Below are 18,924 nucleotides of genomic sequence, written 5' to 3' on the forward strand. Positions count from 1 at the left end.
TTAACCATTACACCATGCTGGCTCTCATTTAATATTTAATAATAATAATATTATACCCTGCACTCAGTTCACCAGCAAGGCCTAATTTACAGGTTGCCATTGCAGAAGAAAGAAGCTGATGAGCATCAAAAACCCAAATTCGGTCTGAGGCAGGGAAATGAGAGGCCATCTTTTCAACATCGTCTTCAAGACAATAGGGGAAGTCCAAACAGCCCTCCACCCTTCTAGTTCCAGCATTTTTCCAGCCTGGAAACGTGGCTTTGAATACTCCACCTGCTTGATGCCCGCATGAGGTTCATGCCAACTAGTTAGTCTTCTTGGTGCCACAAACTGAAATGTGGAATTCCAGGATGAGCTCTGCAGATTTCTCTGGCCTGTCTATGGTTATGAAGTGTCCACATCTATCCAGTATGTACACTTGGCAGTGAGGAATGGCTTTGGCTAAAATGTCCGCTCCAGAGGGATCCAGTACCTGAACAACAACAGAATTTAAACAAGGTAAGCTGAGAAGATGCTGAAAAATGGAAGGAAGAATGCAAGCTTTCTGATGGAAGTGCAAATGGATTAGGATTTGAACTAAACAAAATGTTTCTTCCCCACCATCCGATAACCACATTGCTAGATTTCTACCAGCCAAAGAACTGCACCAGAAAACGCACCCTCGGAAGCATGCATCTGTGGCAATTTCTTACATCTTTACTGCTGGGTTGCAACAAACAACAAAGTTGGAATGTGGACTGACCATTTCAAGCCCTGAGACAGTTTAAGGGAAAAATGTGTTGCAATTGGGAAGAGCTGCCATTGCGGACAGAAGCATTATCACATGGTGCGGGAATAAGATAAAGACTAGACAAATACCACGTTTACGGTCCTAAAAAAGGACCTAATTGCTTATTTAAAAGAAACAGCTAACTTGTTAGGAACCAGTTCCACACGTTTACCTTCTGTTTTAGCTTTCCATCACCTCATTTACGGGGCAGCTGTGATTTCCCCTTATGAACTGGCACTAGGATATAATTAGGTTGCCAACTCCGTGTTGGGAAATTCTTGGAGATTTGGTGGAGGAAACTAGGGAGGGCAGGGTTTGAGGAGAGGTGCGACCTTAGCATGGTCTAATGCCATACAGTCCACCCTCCAAAGCAGCCAATTTACTCCAGGGGAACCATCTCTGTAGTCAGGAAAACCACTGTAACTGGGGGAGATTTCCAGGCCATACCTGGAGGCTGGCAACAGGGTAAAAGGTAGACAGCCTCCTAGTGGTCGGAGAGGGAGATGGAATAGGGGCTTGCTCCATCCACTCCACACATCGCCAGTGATAGGGTGTGTAGATGAGTTGAATAGAAGGACTTAGATCTTGTCTGTGTTACAACGTTAAATCAATTTTATACTAATAAGTCACAGGAATTTTATACTAATAAGTCACAGGAATTGTATTTTGAGGGTGCTGACAGAGAGCTATAGTTTCCAGGATTCTCTTGGATTCTCTTGGATCCAGGAATTATTTTTAAGCCATATGAACTTTCTGGATGACCCCAAATGTATCTCTCCCCCCCACACATATACCACAAATAGGAAGCTGCCTTATACTGAGTGAGAACATTGGGTCATCTAGCTTAGTAGAGTCTACTCTGACTGGCAGACGGTCCTGATACCTGCTACTTAGTGGTGGTGATGGCGGAAAGTGCTTTCAAGCTGCATAGGGTTTTCAAGGCAAGACGTTCAGAAGTGGTTTGCCATTGCCTGTCTCTGCATAGCAACCCTGGACTTCCTTGGTGTTCTCCCTTCCAAGTATGAAACAGGGCCGACCCTGCTTACTTTCCAAGATACTTATAATATCAGGCTAGCCTGGGCCATCCAGGTCAGGTCACCTGCTACTTAAGGTCCTTGAAATAGAGATGTCAGGGACTGAACCTGGACCTTTCGCACAAACTACAGGAGCCCTACCCAACTCCTCCCATAGAGCTAAAGCATGTGAGTGGGTCTGCTTTCATTGTATAATATTCTGTCTTTCCCCTAGGATTTATCTTTTGTTGCTTGTGTTCCTTCTTGGACTGCATTGTGAGTCATTCAAGGAGTGTCATGGTTGGAAGAGTTTCAAGAGGTCTTAAATCAGGTTTCAAGAAATGGTGTAGTTCTAGACCCAGTAGGAAAAATGGCCAACAATTCTCCACCTTCCTTCGGCTATTTCAATTATTTGGAGTCAATAGAATCAATGCTGATTCTATGACCCTAGGCACATCATGAGAGGGAGGACATCTTTGACTTATTCTGGGCATGGAATAGGGGTTACTGGGTGTGTGTGTGGGGGGAGGTAGTTGTGAATTTCCTACATTGTGAAGGGGGTGGTCCCTTCCAACTCTATGATTCTATAATTATACGAGTCTGTCATGATGTTCCTCCCTTACTTGCCTCCTTATCTGACCGAGTTTTCCTTTCTACCTGACCTAACATTTTTGTAACTGTTTTGGAGCCCATCTTGGTGCAGATACTGGACCTAAGACCTCTAGATGAGGTGTAGCATAAATCTGATATCCATGGCTGCATTCCTACGCCATTGGATATGTTGCTGTCTTTACATCATTTGCCATCATTTGCATCTGGATTTTCCTGCATGGTCAATACAATGTGTTCATTGTGAATGGGCTGCTACTGTGCATAAGAGCCAGCTGTGTGTGCACTCAGGCTGAAATTATTTTAAGTTCTAAATATGGTGAGAGTTGAGTGCTTGTTCTTGTCTTGTAAGCACCATCCTAAAATGTTACATCCTCCAAGGAAATTTGCTGTGTCCTTCAATATCCATATCACCTGTTCAGTTAGACCAGACCTTGTTGGCAATTTGGTGCCTTAAATTCCAGATTCAAGATGAGCATAAGTGATATTAAAAGCGTTTACTGTCTGAACTTAAATATTAGGCATATGATACTCAGTGGTTGGGATCTGTATGCATAATTGTATCTGTTTTTAATTATTGGCGTCTGCAATAGCAGGTGCATGGCTGAGTCAGATTTATGAATTGGCAAGCTTGCGGGTTCCCATCCCAGCTAATTCCTTCATTTGATCTGATTAGTTCTACACCCATGCTACTCAGGAAGAATGGCTGAGACCAGGAACAGGGATGTTTGATGCAGCAGCCATATACTTCTAGTTCCCTACAACTTCCACCTACTGGAAAAAAAATGCCACTGAAACCAACTAATTGACATTCATGGATGGTTCTCTTGCCTGGTTGCCCTACCTTGTCATACTTTCCCCAGATGATCTCAGTTGGAGCCTTGATCTTGCTTGCGTTGTCTTGAAGGCTGTACCTGGACTCCTCACTGGAGAGATCTAAAAAGTCTTTTCCAAGAAAGAATCAGAGTTGGGGCTATCATCGCCTACTGAAGTACATCTTCAGATCTACTCAGATGGGCCACCAATAAGATGTCTATTTTGCCAGCTAGCAGAATGTGGAGGCAGTGGTCAGGAAACCCAACAGCCCATCGGCAGCCTATTTCTGTCCAGGTGGGCACGAACCTCTGCTGGCTGTGCCTTGAACCAAACTGTGCTGTAGGTTGGCCACCGATGGATGTTCATCCATAGTTTAGAATTGTTTTAAAATTCAGAGTCCTTCATAATCTTTGCCGGGACATATTAATGGACTCGCCTTGTGTGTGTGTGAAGTTATGTCAAGTTGCAGCCGACTTAGGGCAACCACTTATGGGGTTTTCAAGGCAAGAGGCTATCAGAGGTGGTTTGCCAGTGCCTTCCTCTGCATAGCAACCCTGGTATTTCTTGGTGGTCTCCCATCCAAATACTAACCAGGGCCGACCCAGCTTAGCTTCTGAGATCTGATGAGATTGGGCTATACTCCTCCTCCTATGCTGCCTTCCTTTCCGAGATCACCTTGCTCCTTTATTATTTGTTTACTTCATTTATAGCCTGCATTTCTTGCTGAGACTTCAGGCAGATTGGTGGTGGTGTAAAGTGCTAGCAAGTGCAGCTGACTTATGGGAACCCAGTAGGGTTTTCAAGGCAGGAGACTAACAGAGGTGGTTTGTCATTGCCTTCCTCTGCATCGGGACCCTGGAGTGTCTTGGTGGTCTCCCATCCAATTATGAACTAGGGCCAACCCTGATAAGCTTCTGATATCTGATGAGAACAGGCTAGCCTGGGCCAACCAGGTCAGTGCAATAGTATTTCAAGTGGTTTTGCATGGTGGTGGTGTAAAGTGCAGTCAAGTTGCAGCCGACTTATGGCGACCCTGTAGGGTTTTCAAGGCAAGGACTAACAGAGGTGGTTTGTCATTGCCTTCTTCTGCATAGCAACCCTGGACTTCCTTGGTGGTCTCCCATCCAAGTATGAACCAAGGCCAACCCTGCTTAGCTTCTGAGATCTGCTGAGATTGGGCTAGCCTGGACCATCCTGCGACTTGACAGCCCACTTTGTACACTTAAAAACAACAACAACCTTCAGACACAAATGTTGCCTTCATGAAAGAAAGCTTGTGTGTGTTATGCTGGTGAGCACATTGCTGGTGGGTGCATAGAAACAACTGATGATTTTTATGCTGTCATAAACAAGCCAGCTGCATAAAAACAGCATAAAACAAGATTCAGCAGTCTAAAATAAACAGGCCAGAAGCAAACCATTAAAGCAAAGATGATCAGTTCACCTAGAGAAAAAGGCCGCTTTGGAAGGTGGACTCTATGGCATTATGCCCCACTGAAATCCCGACCCTCCCTAAACACCCTCCTCAGGTTCCACCCCAAAAATCTCCAGGTATTTCCCAACTCAGACCTGGAAACCGTATGCCTGAAGGACTGTACAGTGGAGAAGGTATTCCAAAGGTGAGGTGTCAGCATTGAGCAAGCTAGGGTTGCCAACCTCCAGGTACTGGAAGATATTACAGCACACTTGCTCAAGTGTGCTGTAATATCTTCCAATAATTATGCCAGCACCAGAGGTGGATTTTTTGATTACTAAATAACCTCCAGGAACTAGCTGGAGATCTCTCGCTATTACAACTGATCTCCAGCCGCCAGGTCCCCCTTCACCACCGGCGGGAGGTTTTTGGGGCAGAGCCTGAGGAGGGTGGGGTTTGGGGAGAGGAGGAACTTCAATGCCATGGAGCCCAATTGCCAAAGTGGCCATTTTCTCCAGGGGAACTGTTCTCTATTGGCTGGAGATCAGTTGTACTAGCAGGAGATCTCCTACCTCTCAGGCTCAACTTTCGTATGATGCTGGGAGGGCTGGGCCAAAGCTACAACCTCGAGTTTGCCAGAAAGCATCAGTGAGAAATTCAGACCCAAAGCTGAGGATTATTTGCAGAGCTCCATCTGACTTGTCTCTGAAAATTGAAGATTTGTGTCCATCTTGCAATCATTAGAAACTCTTGCCTTTGTTTTATCTTGGGCTAAATGATCTAAGAGTCACTATTTAAAAAGGCACGTGCAGGGAAACACCCTTGGGAATCTCACTCTGGATAAACATCTACCGTTAAGGCAGGAAACGAAGGCTGAATCTGTAACCTTTGGTTTCTCTGCACACACAAGCCATTCTGGACATTGGCTGGAGGGGTGGCTGGTTGTCACTTCCTGTTTGAGATTACCCTTGATGGTCAACTTTGCTCTGAAATGGCCCAGGTAGCTTGTATTCCCGCTATTTCACTTACTTTTAATGAAGAACATCCTTTGTGGTCTGTCATCATCAAGATATCCCTTAAGGAGCTGAGGAGGAAAAACAGGTGAGTCAAGAGTAGCAGGAAAGTTTCTGTCAGGCAGCAAGATGTTCCTTCCTGAAGACAGTAAGTGGTGAGATTTGAAAATCCTTCTGTAATGTGACAGCCTCTTAACGTACATTTACTAGCTCAAGTGACAACAATTAATAGTTTAAGACCCTTTGTGGCAATAGAATCAATTCTTGGCCATCAAAAAATGGACTGGAATGACTGTTAGAGATAGGGTTGCCAACCTCCAGGTACTAGCTGGAGATCTACTAGTCCAACTGATCTCCAGCCGATAGAGGTCAGTTCACCTGGAGAAAATGGCCGCTATGGTAATTGGACTCTATGGCATTGAAGTCCTTCCCCTCCCCAAACCCCACCCTCCTCAGGCTCCACCCCCAAAACCTCCCGCCAGTAGTGAAGAGGGAACTGGCAACTCTCTAGTTAGAGATCTGTGTTCAGCTCCTAGGGGAAAGGGATGTGGGGGGGGGGTCTAAGTTGCAGGTGAAAATTTGCAAGATACCCCCCAGCAGTTTATTACCTAACTCACTCTCAGATTTAAGACAGTGCCTCTCCTGCCCACACCAGCAAAATATTGATGGGTGACAGACAGATGTGCAAAGCTGTGAAACTTTATAATGGCAGCCAATGCTGTGGCCCTTCTTTACCTGCAACTGTGATATGCTTGGGTGGTACAGGCCAAGCTTCAGTAGCTCTTCTCCCTGCCTCTCGGTCAAAGAAACCAGGCGACTGCTTCCCACGCTGATAGACTTCTCTATCTCCCTTAAGTGCTTGATGAACTCATAACCTCCTTGATACCTGAGACCTATGAATTGGGAGGCAAGGCACAGATTATTAAACGGAAGTTAGTGACAAACTGATCCTTAAAAAAATGGCATTTAGATCAGCTCAGAAGACGGCTTGCCATGATGGTGATGATGAAGCAATTAATGACTGGGGGGGAGAGGAGGAGGAGGAAGAGAAGGGTAGCCAAAAGTTATGGGAATGGGTTGAGAGAGATGCAGATTTGGAGGCTGCCCAATAGATAGAGAGATAGATTGTTTATTTACGACTCTTAGCCAGATAAAACCAGAAACATGGACTAAAATATTCCTACAAACAAAGAATGACAGTCAACCGAGACACTTTTGCCAATTGGGCGAAGAGACTGTTCTATGGCGTCGAATTTTCATTGCTGCCGAGCAAAATTTCGCAACCTGTAAAGTGATTGAAGGATTATCCCCTTGTAGGAGCAATCCAGCGTTTTCTCCTGCCCTGTCAGGTCCCATTCTCAATAAGAGAGGCTCAATAAACTTAGAACGGGGTAATGTGTAAAAATTACAGTTCAGGAGTTTCTAAGTCCTCAACTTTTCAAACGATGGCCTTTTATGCTTAGCTGTTTCCCTCACGGTCACCCCTCCAATGACTTCGGGTCTTCGGGTCTTTATTTTGATTGTCCGACTGTTTCCAACTGTCAGAGGACGCCTCGCTCTCCCCCTGCATTTTGCCCGCTTTTTCAGAGACTTGTTTTATCTTGAATTTGAAAAACAACAACAGGCAAAACGCAGGGAAACGCAGGGGCAGAGCGAGGTGACCGCTGACAGTCAGAATCATGCATAATCAAAATAAAGACCCGAAGTCATTGGAGGGGTAACAGCAAGAGAAACAGCCAAGCATAAAACGCCTATGAAATCTACCATTGTTCCCTTTAATTTATAGCCCTTAATAAGGGCAGTAATGAGATGATAAAAACCTGATGAATGCTTAGGCCCTATGCACAATACATGGGCTGAATCTGGGTCTGCCATGAGAACTCTCAGTCAGATGTGTGCTTCTGAGTTCCCCACTGGAATTCAGCTCCCAGGTGCACAGGTACCCAGTTTGGGTCAGGACCATGGTACATGGGGTACTATGCAGCTTGTGCCTTCCTTCACGTGCAGTTTTCCTGACCCTGAATGGTCCTAGGGAAATGCTGTTTGCCCCACTGGAAAACATTCATAGAATCATAGAGTCGGAAGGGACCACCAGGGTCATCTAGTCCAACCCCCTGCACAATGCAGGAAATTCACAACTATCTCCCCCATACCCCCAGTGACCCTTACTCCATGCCCAGAAGATGCCCCCCCCCCAAAAAAAACACCATCCAGTATCCCTGGCCAACCTGACCTGGAGGAAACTTGCTTCCTGACCTTCCTATACTCCATCAGTATATATGGAGACCCCAGTGAGGCAAAGAATGCCCCTGGACCCATTTCACTTTAGAAGGACAGTGTGTATGTAGGGGAGGAGGCAGTTACCAGTGAGGAACTCACAAGGACATATGGATTATCAGGACAATCGGGAGGTGGGATGTAATGTCTTGTTAAGCCCTTAGTCATAACTATCCATTGTCCTATTTATGTAAGATAGACACCCTAAAAAAAGAAAGACACTCACCACCTGGGCAAAGGAGGGACAAACAGCGGACATGTGATGGATAAAGAGCAGCATAAACCCCGGCAATCATTCCGCCCATGGAGAAGCCAACCAGGTGGAAGGGTTTTTTGTCCAGATTAATACACTTGACAAACTGTGAAAGAAGCAGGAACAAAGAGCTAAATGCAGGCTTGGGTTATTTTCCAAGGAAGACTTTTGCTTCAATTTCTGGGTAATACAAGCAGGGAGTATGCGAGGGGACCCGTGACTGCGACAATTCCATAGGCTAAGCCTGCCCCAGATAGAGAGGCAGTCATAGCAACCAGTATATTGCTCCACATTACCTCTGTGGAGGTGAGGCACCTTCTGCTGCTTGGAAGAGGATATTGTGGTCTGAGCCATGTCTGACCTTTACCTGAAACTCTGGGGAGCTGCTACTGCTCAAAGCAGACAATACTAACTTTAGATGAGAAGAAGAAGAAGAGTTGGTTTTTATTTGCCGACTTTCTCTGCCTCTTAAGGAAGAATCAAACTAGCTTACAATCACCTTCCCTTCCCCACCCCACAGCAGACACCCTGTGAGGTAGGTGAGGCTGAGAGAGTGTGACTAGCCCAAGTTCACCCAGCTGGCTTCATGTGGAGGAGTGGGGAAACAAATCCAGTTCACCAGATTAACATCAGACACTCAGGTGGAGGAGTGGGGAATCAAGCCTGGTTCTCCAGATCAGAGTCCACCGCTCCAAACTACTGCTCTTAACCACTACACCATGCTGAATGATGCAATTCAGAATAAAGTAGCTGCATGTATCCCTGTGCCCCGACTTGGATGACCCAGGCTAGCCTGATCTCATCAGATCTCAGAAGCTAAGCAGGGTCAGCCCTGGTTAGTACTTGGATGGGAGACTACCAAGGAAGTCCAGGGTTTCTATGCAGAGACAGGCAATGGCAAACCACCACTGTCAGTCTGTTGCCTTGAAAACCCTACGGGGTTGCCAAAAGTCATCTTGACGGGACTTACACACAAACACACACACCCCTATTCAGTTTCCCTCCCCCATGATACTTTTGTTTATGGAGCTGGCATTTATTGTTTTTACAGGAAATGCAGAATTGCTTACCTCTAAGGGGAAAAAATTACGAAGATCAACAGTACTCCACCCCCCCCCCCAAGTTTTAAAGTGTGCAACGGAAGCTTCCCTGTAAATATCACCTTATCTCTGGAAAAGTAGTTTTGCACGTTTTGGTAGAGATTCCAGAACCTGCCGGAGTGGTTTGAACAGAGAGCACAATGGAACAAAAGACATTTGAGTAGGCGAAGGGTAATATTTTTCCTTTCCCTAGATTTAATGGCCACTAGCTATCCATCAACCACTTCACGCTTTAAAAAGGGGAGATGAAATTTAATTTTTCCTTGACTCTATAAAGAGAAACGTTACCACATCTCTCACGCAACTGAGTGATCTATTTGAAAGCAGATAACGCAGTATTCGCTTCTCAGAAAGTGTCTATAGCTGTTTTATCCAGGGAGTGATATATTTATTTTGTGCAATATTGTTTTGTGGACATGCTAAAACAATGTGGGCTAGGGTAATATTGTCTTCTGTCATTCCTCTTTTATTTCTCTTAAAAATGGTGCCAAAAGGAGCAGTTCAGCGATGGAATAAACTCTCTAGGGATCTTGTGGATTTTCCTCTCATGGGAAGTCTGAAGAAACGCCTGAACAGAGGTACTTTATGCATCCAACCAACCTCTGAAAGAAGGTGGTGAGGGATTGTCCCAGTGCTTCTCTTCTCTTCAGAAGTCACTATAGACCACCCCCCTCCTCAAGATCATTGCTGTGGCTGCAGGGCTCACATGGACAAACACCTGCCTGGGTCAAAGGGCTGGATCCAGATGAAATTTTCCACTCATGCAAGCACTTCAGCACGCTGGAGAGCCAGCGTGGTGTAGTGGTGAAGAGCAGTGGTTTGGAGCGGCGAAGGCTAATCTGGTGAACTAGATTTGTTTCCCCACTCCTGCACACGAAGCCAGCTAGGTGACCTTGGGCTAGTCACAGCTCTCTCAGCCTCACCTACCTCACAGGGTATCTGTTGTGGGGAGGGGGAGGGAAGGTGATTGTAAGCCGGTTTGAGTCTCCCTTAACTGGTAGAGAAAGTCGGCATATAAAAACCAACTCTTCTTCTTCTACTTCCGTCAGCAGAACAGAATGTTCCTGTCACCCCACCCTTCGCACAGCAGCCCACTAAAAGTCCCCAAACTACTTGTCTGTAGGGATAGGTGATCCTCTGGAACAGCATGACAAGCAAATCTGGAGTCTACAGCAAGGAGAAGGAACTGGTGGAAATGACTCCTGCCCCTTCCATTAGCAAAACATTTAGTCTGGATCCAACCCAGGAGCTTCAATGAGGAGAGAGAAAAAGGCAAAATCATCTACTTCCCACAATCTTAGGAATAATTTTTGTGAGGGTGTAAGGGGACTGCTGGGAGGGGGGATCTGCCCCCTTTTTTGTCATCTATGAGGTCTTTGTGTGGGGATAGGGTTGCCAGCTTTGGGTGGGGAAATACCTGAAGATTTTGGGGGTGGAGCCTGGGGAGGGCAGGATTTGGGGACAGCAGGGACTTCATTATGGTACAATGCTATACAGCCTATCTGCCAAAGCAGCCGTTTTCTCCAGGGGAACTGATCTCTATTGCCTAGAGATCAACTGTAATAGCGGGAGATCCCCAGGCCCCACCTGGATGTTAGCAACCCTAGGTGTGGGGCTGGACGCAAATGATTTGCAGCAATCCTTCCTTCTATATGATTGAGACATATAAGCTGGTGATGTATCATTTTTTGGGGGTTGTCAGAAACAGACGAGAATTTCCCTTGTACTGGGATGGTAATGCTGCAGTGCACAATCCTAACCACTGACTGCTGAAATGCACACCCAGATTCCCGGCAACTGCCCAGTTTGTTGTTCTTGACTCAATCACCCTTACCACAGCTCCATCCTTTACTGGATCGGTGAAATCTTTGGCATTATTACTAGAGCCAGTGCCTGCCTTCAAGGTAGACCACAACCTGAGGACATCTAGAGGGAGGTCTTACCTCATGTATCCGCTTAGCCTGGTCAGGTGCTCCGTAACTATCTCCCAGCAAGCGAGTGGTTGCCCCGTGACCAGGGAGGTCAACACAGACCACGTGCATGTCCTTAGGAATATACTGTGAGGAAAAAAACATCGGGAATGAATCAGAGTAATGGTGCCAAGCTTCTTTAAATATCAAACCACGAAGAAGGTTAATCTTCTGGAACACCGCTGCTAGTCTTGGAGAGAAACACAATCGCTTTTATAATATAGAAAATAATGCAGAATATGCAATAGAGCACATGAGAGGGGAATAAGTGCCAGTGTGCTGCAGTGGTTAGGGGGTTGGGCTAAGATCTGGGAAGACCCTTCAGGAAGGGGCATATGGCTCAGTGCTAGAAAAAGAAGAGTTGGTTTTTATATGCCAACTTTCTCTACCACTTAAGGAAGAATCAAACTGACTTAGAATCACCTTACCTTCCCCTCCCCACAACAGACACCCTGTGAGGTAGGTGAGGCTGAGAGAGCTCTAAGAGAGCTGTGACGAGCCCAAGGTCACCCAGCTGGCTTCATGTGGAGGAATGGAGAAACCAACCTGGTTCTCTGGATCAGCATCTGTCGCTCATGTGGATGAGGAGTGGGGGAATCAAACCCGGTTCTCCAGATCAGAGTCCACCGTTCCAAACCACTGCTCTTAACCACTACACCACAATGGCTCCTGAGAGCACTTAAGGGGAATACATGCCAGTGTGCGACAGTGGTTAGGGCGTTGGACTAAGATCTGGGAAGACCCTTCAGGAAGGGGCATATGGCTCAGTGCTAGAACATCTGCTTTACATGCTGAAGGTCCAGTCCTGGCATTTCCAGTTTAAAAACATATTAAGAAGAAGATGATGTGAAAAACCCTTTCTCTACCAGGGACCCTGGAGAGCTGCTGCCAGTCAGAATAAATAATACTGAACTTGATAGACCAATGTTGCATCCGTCTGTTCAAATCAGGGCCACTCTTGAAAGGGGAGGGGGAGAGAATAATGCATGCCACCTCAAACTCTTTGGAGGAAGGGCTGGGTAAAAATGGACAATAAATAAATGGGGGGGGGGAATAACAAGAGCCTTCTATTTTGAGATAAACTAGCCACAGTATCATCTACAGTAGAATTGAGTTAATTTTCATTTGTCATGCCAATAAGGCGACATGGACAAGCCCTGGGATAATCATAAAGTCCAGTGATCCTCCCTTGACATTACAGTTAATACGTTAAATCCCAATTTAAATCCCATTTCACAGATTAGTGAGAATGCTTTCTCTTTAAGCAGCTTCTGGCAACATCTGGTGATGCGGCTTGAAACTGGAGAGGAAGAAAGGGAACAGGTGCAGCTGTGGATACCAAAGACACGTGGGTCTAGATATGAATGCTTATACAAGGAGGCGAGGCAGTATCAACCTACCCACCGTACCCAATGGAAACCACTTCAATAGGAATAGCCTAGATTAGGGGTCCCCAAACGCTTTGAGCCTGTCGGCACATTGGGAATTCTGATGCGGCATGGTGGGCGCAGCAACAAAATGGCTGCCATGGGAGGCGGGGCCAGCCACAAAATGATTGCCACAGCTTAACTTCAGAAACACAGTGCAGATCCTTGTACTGTGGGAGCAGCTGCTGCCAGAGCAACAATGACTGCTTCAGAGGGTGAACTCTATTGCATTATACGCCACTTAGGTCCCTCCCCTCTCCAAGGGAAACGGGGGACAACCCAGGAGGTGCAAAAATGCACCACAATGCTGCGGAGAAACAGGAAATCCCACCAGCATTGCACCCAGGGCAGGTAACCCGTGTGAAAATGGCCTGTGTCCCAAGTGTTGTATCTTGTACGTGTCCTGTGACACAAGGATAGCCAGAGTACACAAATCCCTAACTGTGAATCCCTTAACTAGTGAAGAAACTAGGAGTTTGGAAGAGACAGGCAGCTGACTATTATTATGCTGTCCAAGGTTTGGGCCTCACAAGGAATGGGGTGGTGATGGACTACACAAAAATTAATGTGCATGCATGCACCCACATGTGCAAATGCCCCAGGTTCTATACAGGGGCTTGAACAAGCCAGTTCCTCCATTTCTCTTTCCTCTCCCCTGTAACTGACTGCAACTATCACTGCTCTGTGGCTCTTGAAGGATGCTTGGTTTTCACTGAGACACTGGAGAAAGGGGTCTTTTTGGTTGTTCTGATGGTGTCCTGGCTTTGCTGTTTTTGTGCTGGTACAAGTTACCTTCCTTCCTCCTACACATGAAGCCAGCTGGGTGACCTTGGGCCAGTCACAGCTCTCTCAGCCCTACCTACATCACAGGGTGTCTGTTATGGGGAAGGGAAGGTGATTGTCAGTCGGTTTGAGTCTTCCTTAAGTGGTGGAGAAAGTCGGCATATAAAAACCAGCTCTTCTTCTTCTTCTTCTTTCTTCTTTCTTCTTTCTCCTCCTCCTCCTCCTCCTGTAGATGCAGTATGGATTTTATAGTGGCTACTGTAGACCTGTCCACTGGGAAATACTCCCTGAGGTACCAGGAGGCAGGTTGGGGAAGCCATCTCAGTGAGCAGAGTCAGAAGTAGAAAGATTAAACACAATCCTGAAGTCTTTCTCCATAAGCCCCACTAAAATGAATGGAAACTGTGGAAGGACATAGACAGTTTCTTCTCAGTAACCAAAATATCTTGGTCTAGCCTTGCCTTGGTGTGAATGGAGACATACCTTTAGAGTATCTAACCACATGTCTTTGCTGAGTGAGAACCCATGAAGCATCAGGATAGATGGCTGGGCTCCGGGCTTCCCCCGGCTGAAATAGCAGAAGTTGTAGTCGTTGTGTTTGACGCATTTCACCTTCACACCCCGTTTCATGCGTCTTAACCTAAAGGCAAAAAGATAAACAAGTGGTTCTGCATTGGAAGGATATTATTTAGCACCATTCACTTGCAACTAAGATGGAAACGTTTCTACAGGCATGGTGCTGACATTGGATTGGTAGATTTACCAATAGACCAAACAAGCATAATCCCAATCCTTAAATTATAATCCCAGTCATCTGGGTTTTTCAAAGGGGGTCTAACATGCATACTTTTTTCTCTGCCTCTGCTTCCAAATGGGAATGCTGCTTTTTGGAGCATCCACTGTCCACGTTTTCTCCATCCTTGCCATGACCTTTCTCAAATCTGGTTTACTACCATCTTTCTGGAAAGAACGTACTCCAAGTACGATGGCATGCCATCTGGATGGGAACGTTTGCCTTTTTGAAGGTTTTGCCCCCCACGGGTGCCATTTTCCCTGCCATGCCACCTGTAGGCTTTTTGAGGGTTTAAAAATGGTTCATTGTTATAGCACACTTGAAAGCTCATACCCTGAAAATCTTGTTGGTCTCTAAGGTGCTACCAGACTCAAATTTAGCTGTTATAGCACTATAACAATTATTCATTAAAAAAAAAAAAACAACTCCAAAAGTCCTCTGGTGGCATGACAGGGCAAAATGCAGGGCAAATGGAAGGTGACGGGAAATTGTACAGGAAAATGCCTTATGGTCACTCCCTTGCCTATGGCGAATGCTTCTGCATCCACAGAGGCGATGAAGGCAAAATGGAGAATAATTACTTTGGCCGTTTATGCATGGCTGTTTCCTCACAGTCACCCCGCTGACTACTTTGGGGCTTTGCTTTGATGATGCATGCATTTTCCAACTGTCAGAGGTTGCCCTCACTCTCCCCATGAGTTTCCGCACATTCCCCCCATGTTTTCTGGACGCTGGCTAAATGCGAGTCCAGAAAATGCATGGGGAGAGCGAGGCAATCTCTGACGGTCGGAAAATGCAAGCATAATCAAAGCAAAGCCCCAACATAGTCAGCAGGGTGACCACGAGGAAAAAGCCATGCATAAATCGACTCTATTTTACTTTATTTTGAACTTATACCCCTCCCCTTCCCTGGGTCACAGGGCTCGGGGCGGCTCACAACAATTCAATGAACAATCAATCAACAAAGATAAAGCCTACAAAATCTTAAAATACAAGCTAGTAAGAGAACAGGCATCAAAATAAAACATAACCCTTTGGCACCTAGCAATCTGCGTCCTAGACTGCTGTCAAAAACAGGCAGCACTGCTAGTAGAGTAGAAAACTGGCCTCGACTTAATGGGCAGTTTAGCTGTGTTGTGGGTGAATGATGGTCAGCATCTTTAACTCCAAAGCTGCTGGGCGAGGCTGTTAATTTCATTAGGGAATAGGGTTTAACCCTCAGTCTAAATCTCCGTTGGCAGCTGCTAGTAGCATCCCTAATAATCCACACTAGCCTGATCTCATCAAAACTCAAAAGCTAAGCAGGCTCGTACTTGGGTGGGAGACCTCCCAGGAAGTCTGGGGCTACTATGCAGAGGCAGGCAATGGCAAACCATCTCTGCTCATCTCTTGGCTTATAAAACCCATGGGGTGGAACTTCATGGAGTCGCCATGAGTCAGTTGTGACTTGATGGCACACTTTACCTTTACCTTAGTAGCTCTGTGGGAGGACATAGAAAACAGATACGGCATCTACCCTTGTGTTTTCTCTCCTGATGGGATTAATAGATCTCTGTGGGGGAGGAGAGAGAGGATGCAGGAGGGAAGGGTTAAATGCTCTCTCCCTCAGAAGCACTTTTGCAATCAAATCAGCAGTCCAACACTACTGTTGTAGTAGGGTTGCCAACCTGCAGGTACTACTGGAGATCTCCTGCTATTACAACTGATCTCCAGCCAACAGAGATCAGTTCACCTGGCGAAAATTGCCGCTTTGGCAATTGGGTGCTATGGCATTTAAGTCCCTCCCCTCCCCAAACCCCGCTCTCCTTGGGCTCCGCCCCAAAAACCTCCGGCTGATTGCGAAGAGGGACCTGGCAACCCTATGTTGTAGTGTAATGGACTCAGTATGTGCTGCTTTGCAGTTGTGTAGAAAATGTCCACGATTGTGTCAGTGACCTCCAAGAGGATGTGACTATCCCTTGAGAGTTCTTGTCGGCACCCAGCGAACCCTTACCTATATATTAGGGTTGCCACATATGGGAATATTTTTGACAGCATCCGAGTTTCTGCTGTAATAAGTGAAGCAGCTCTATGCTTCTTAAAAAGAAGCTGTCAGTTTGTGCTTGAGAGAGTCAAGGCTCCTGAGATGAAGTATGCCTGAGAAATTTGAGTGACAAGAGGCTCTGGGGAGCAACTGTCAGTCATGGCAGGAAGAAGCAATCCTGAAGTTTCTAAGGATTTCATAGCCTCCTTGGTTCTTGCTTTAAAAACAAATTCTGTTTTTCTTGTGTAAATACCAGCACATCCCCCTTTTTAACCATGTTAACCATTCCCCTGTTACCGATATTATTGATTATTCAAAACAGTGCCTCAGACCAAGATGTCTTACAGGGGGCAATTTGTTCCAGACTCCTTTAACACAGCAGTATTCAGTATTACTGTTTGGCAAACCTTTTTATTATGTTTTTATTTCATTTGTGTCATTTCCTTTCATGAGGTCACAGCCATACATGTGGAATTCCTGTGTAGTCTCTCGTCCAGATACCAACCAGGGCCAGACTTGCTAGTACTTATCTCTCTTGGATGGATTTCTGTGGGATTCTAATTTTGGTACCAGATATGGTTTCCTGGTTAAGACATCCAAGAGACTATCATCCCATGATACACACTCACCATGTCCAGAGCTTGAACAGTATTTTATGCCACAAGTTGTACCTTGCGACAAGAATACTTGTGATGCAAGCCAAAATGGAGCCAAGAACCAAGTAGAGTATCCTGACCGCAGTGAGCTCCATGGTGGCTGGTTACGTGTCGCCTTTGCTGCCTGCACAACATAGTATAAGAAGTTTTAGATAATAGTTTAAAAAAGGAATTAAGTCACAAATCATGATAAAAAGAAAATGGGGGCATTTAATACAAGGTTGGGTGGGAGACCACCAAGAAAGGCAGAGGAAGGCAATGGCAAACCACTTCTGCTTATCATCTGCCTTGAAAACTTGATGATGGGGTTTCCACAAATTGGTTGCTACTTTGATAGCTCATTTTACCTTACTAGCTGCTGGTGATAGTGTAACCTTTCAGATTTCGGTGTATGTGTCTGCATAAAGAAATGTGTGCATTTGAAAGTTCTCAGCAAGCTGTTGAGAATGTTCTGTAGTATACAGGTTGAGTGTCCCTTACCTGGAAATCCAATATCCCAAATACTTTGAAATCCAAAACTTTTTGAGCGCCCATAAAGGGTAATTAAATGGCACATGTGCAGGTGGTAATGCCAATGGCAAGTTCCCCACAATGCCCCACATGCACAAAATTATTAAAAATATTTTATAAAATTACCTCCAGGCTATGTGTATAAGGTATATGAAACATAAATGAATTTCACGTTTAGACTTGGTCCCATCCCCAAGATATCTCATTATGTATATGCAAATATTCCAAAATCCAAAGAAGTCCAAAATCCGAAGCACTTCTGGTCCCAGGCATTTCGGATACTCAACCTGTATTTAAGATACACAGGTTTTTTTTTTTTGCCATTTTAAGAGTATGTGGTGATTTTTATACCTCCTAATAACATTGCTATATTGATCAGTATAGATCAAAGGGGAGGGGCTGTGGCTCAGTGGTAGAGCATCTGCTTGGCATGCAGAAGGTCCCAGGTTCAGTCCCTGGCATCTCCAGTTAAAGGGACCAGGCAAGTAGGTAATGTGAAAGACCTCCGCCTGAGACCCTGGAGAGCCGCTGTCAGTCTGAGTAGACAATACTGACTGATGGACCAAGGGTCTGATTCAGTAGAAGGCAGCTTCATGTGTTCAAAGCTAACCATTATTATACTCAAAGGAATTTGCTCTTTTGGCATTTGTTCTTTTGGCCTTGAGGCTCAAACTACACATTGGCCTGCATCCAACTATTCATGCACAGAAAGTTTCCCCGCATTCCTGTCTATTCCTGCAACCTCTTCCAGCCTCCAGAAACATAATTCTTGGAGTTGCAGGATCCCTGTAGAGGTCGGTGGGTTGGAGTGGGGAGGGACAAGGATATGAAATTGACCCTTTCCCTCAGCAGACCTGCACTTGCAGAAGAGGAGGGATGAGTGATTTCACCCCCTTGTTCCTTCTAATTACAGCCTCCCAACCCATGTCACTATACCTTGATGTGGGTCCTACCACCCTGGAAATTATCTTTGTTGGGGCCAGGAATGATAAGGTGACAGTTTTGTATAAACTTATTAGACTGAATATCAGAAAATTAGGGATAGAACAAACTAGACCATAAATGAAAGCCTATGATTATGAAAGCGGGTTGTTTTATAACTAAATCTAGTGGAAATGTATGCAAGGTTGTTATGTAGAAATATTATTTGTATGTAAGATTAGGGTTTTAGGAGCCCTGTGGTGCACAGTGGTAAGCTGCAGTACTGCAGTCCGAGCTCTGCTCACGACCTGAGTTCGATCCCGACGGAAGTCGGTTTCAGGTAGCCGGCTCAAGGTTGACTCAGCCTTCCATCCTTCCGAGGTCGGTAAAATGAGTACCCAGCTTGCTGCTGGGGGCAAAGGGAAGATGACTGGGGAAGGCACTGGCAAACCACCCTGTGAAACATAGTCTGCCTAGTAAATGTCGGGATGTGGTGTCACCCCATGGGTCAGGAATAACCCGGTGCTTGCACGGGGGACCTTTACCATTTTTAATATTAGTGTTAGAAATTGGTTCT

At 45.7% G+C, this 18,924-nt stretch overlaps 1 protein-coding gene across 1 annotated transcript; it reads right to left on the bottom strand.

Annotated features, from left to right (window-relative positions):
- Positions 1 to 264: 264 nt before the first annotated feature.
- LOC130487957 (monoacylglycerol lipase ABHD6-like) lies at positions 265 to 17,011 on the bottom strand. Its single transcript, XM_056861527.1, has 8 exons — positions 16,890 to 17,011; positions 13,928 to 14,084; positions 11,208 to 11,321; positions 8,138 to 8,270; positions 6,370 to 6,527; positions 5,651 to 5,705; positions 3,236 to 3,336; positions 265 to 472 (listed from the first exon to the last, which is right to left on the bottom strand). The coding sequence occupies exons 1-8, from the start codon at positions 17,009 to 17,011 to the stop codon at positions 305 to 307; spliced, it is 1,008 nt and encodes a 335-aa protein (XP_056717505.1). The 3' UTR covers positions 265 to 304.
- Between the last annotated feature and the right edge of the window lie 1,913 nt (positions 17,012 to 18,924).

This window comes from Euleptes europaea, chromosome 1 (assembly GCF_029931775.1).
Source record: "Euleptes europaea isolate rEulEur1 chromosome 1, rEulEur1.hap1, whole genome shotgun sequence".
NCBI classification, from domain to species: Eukaryota; Metazoa; Chordata; class Lepidosauria; order Squamata; family Sphaerodactylidae; genus Euleptes; species Euleptes europaea.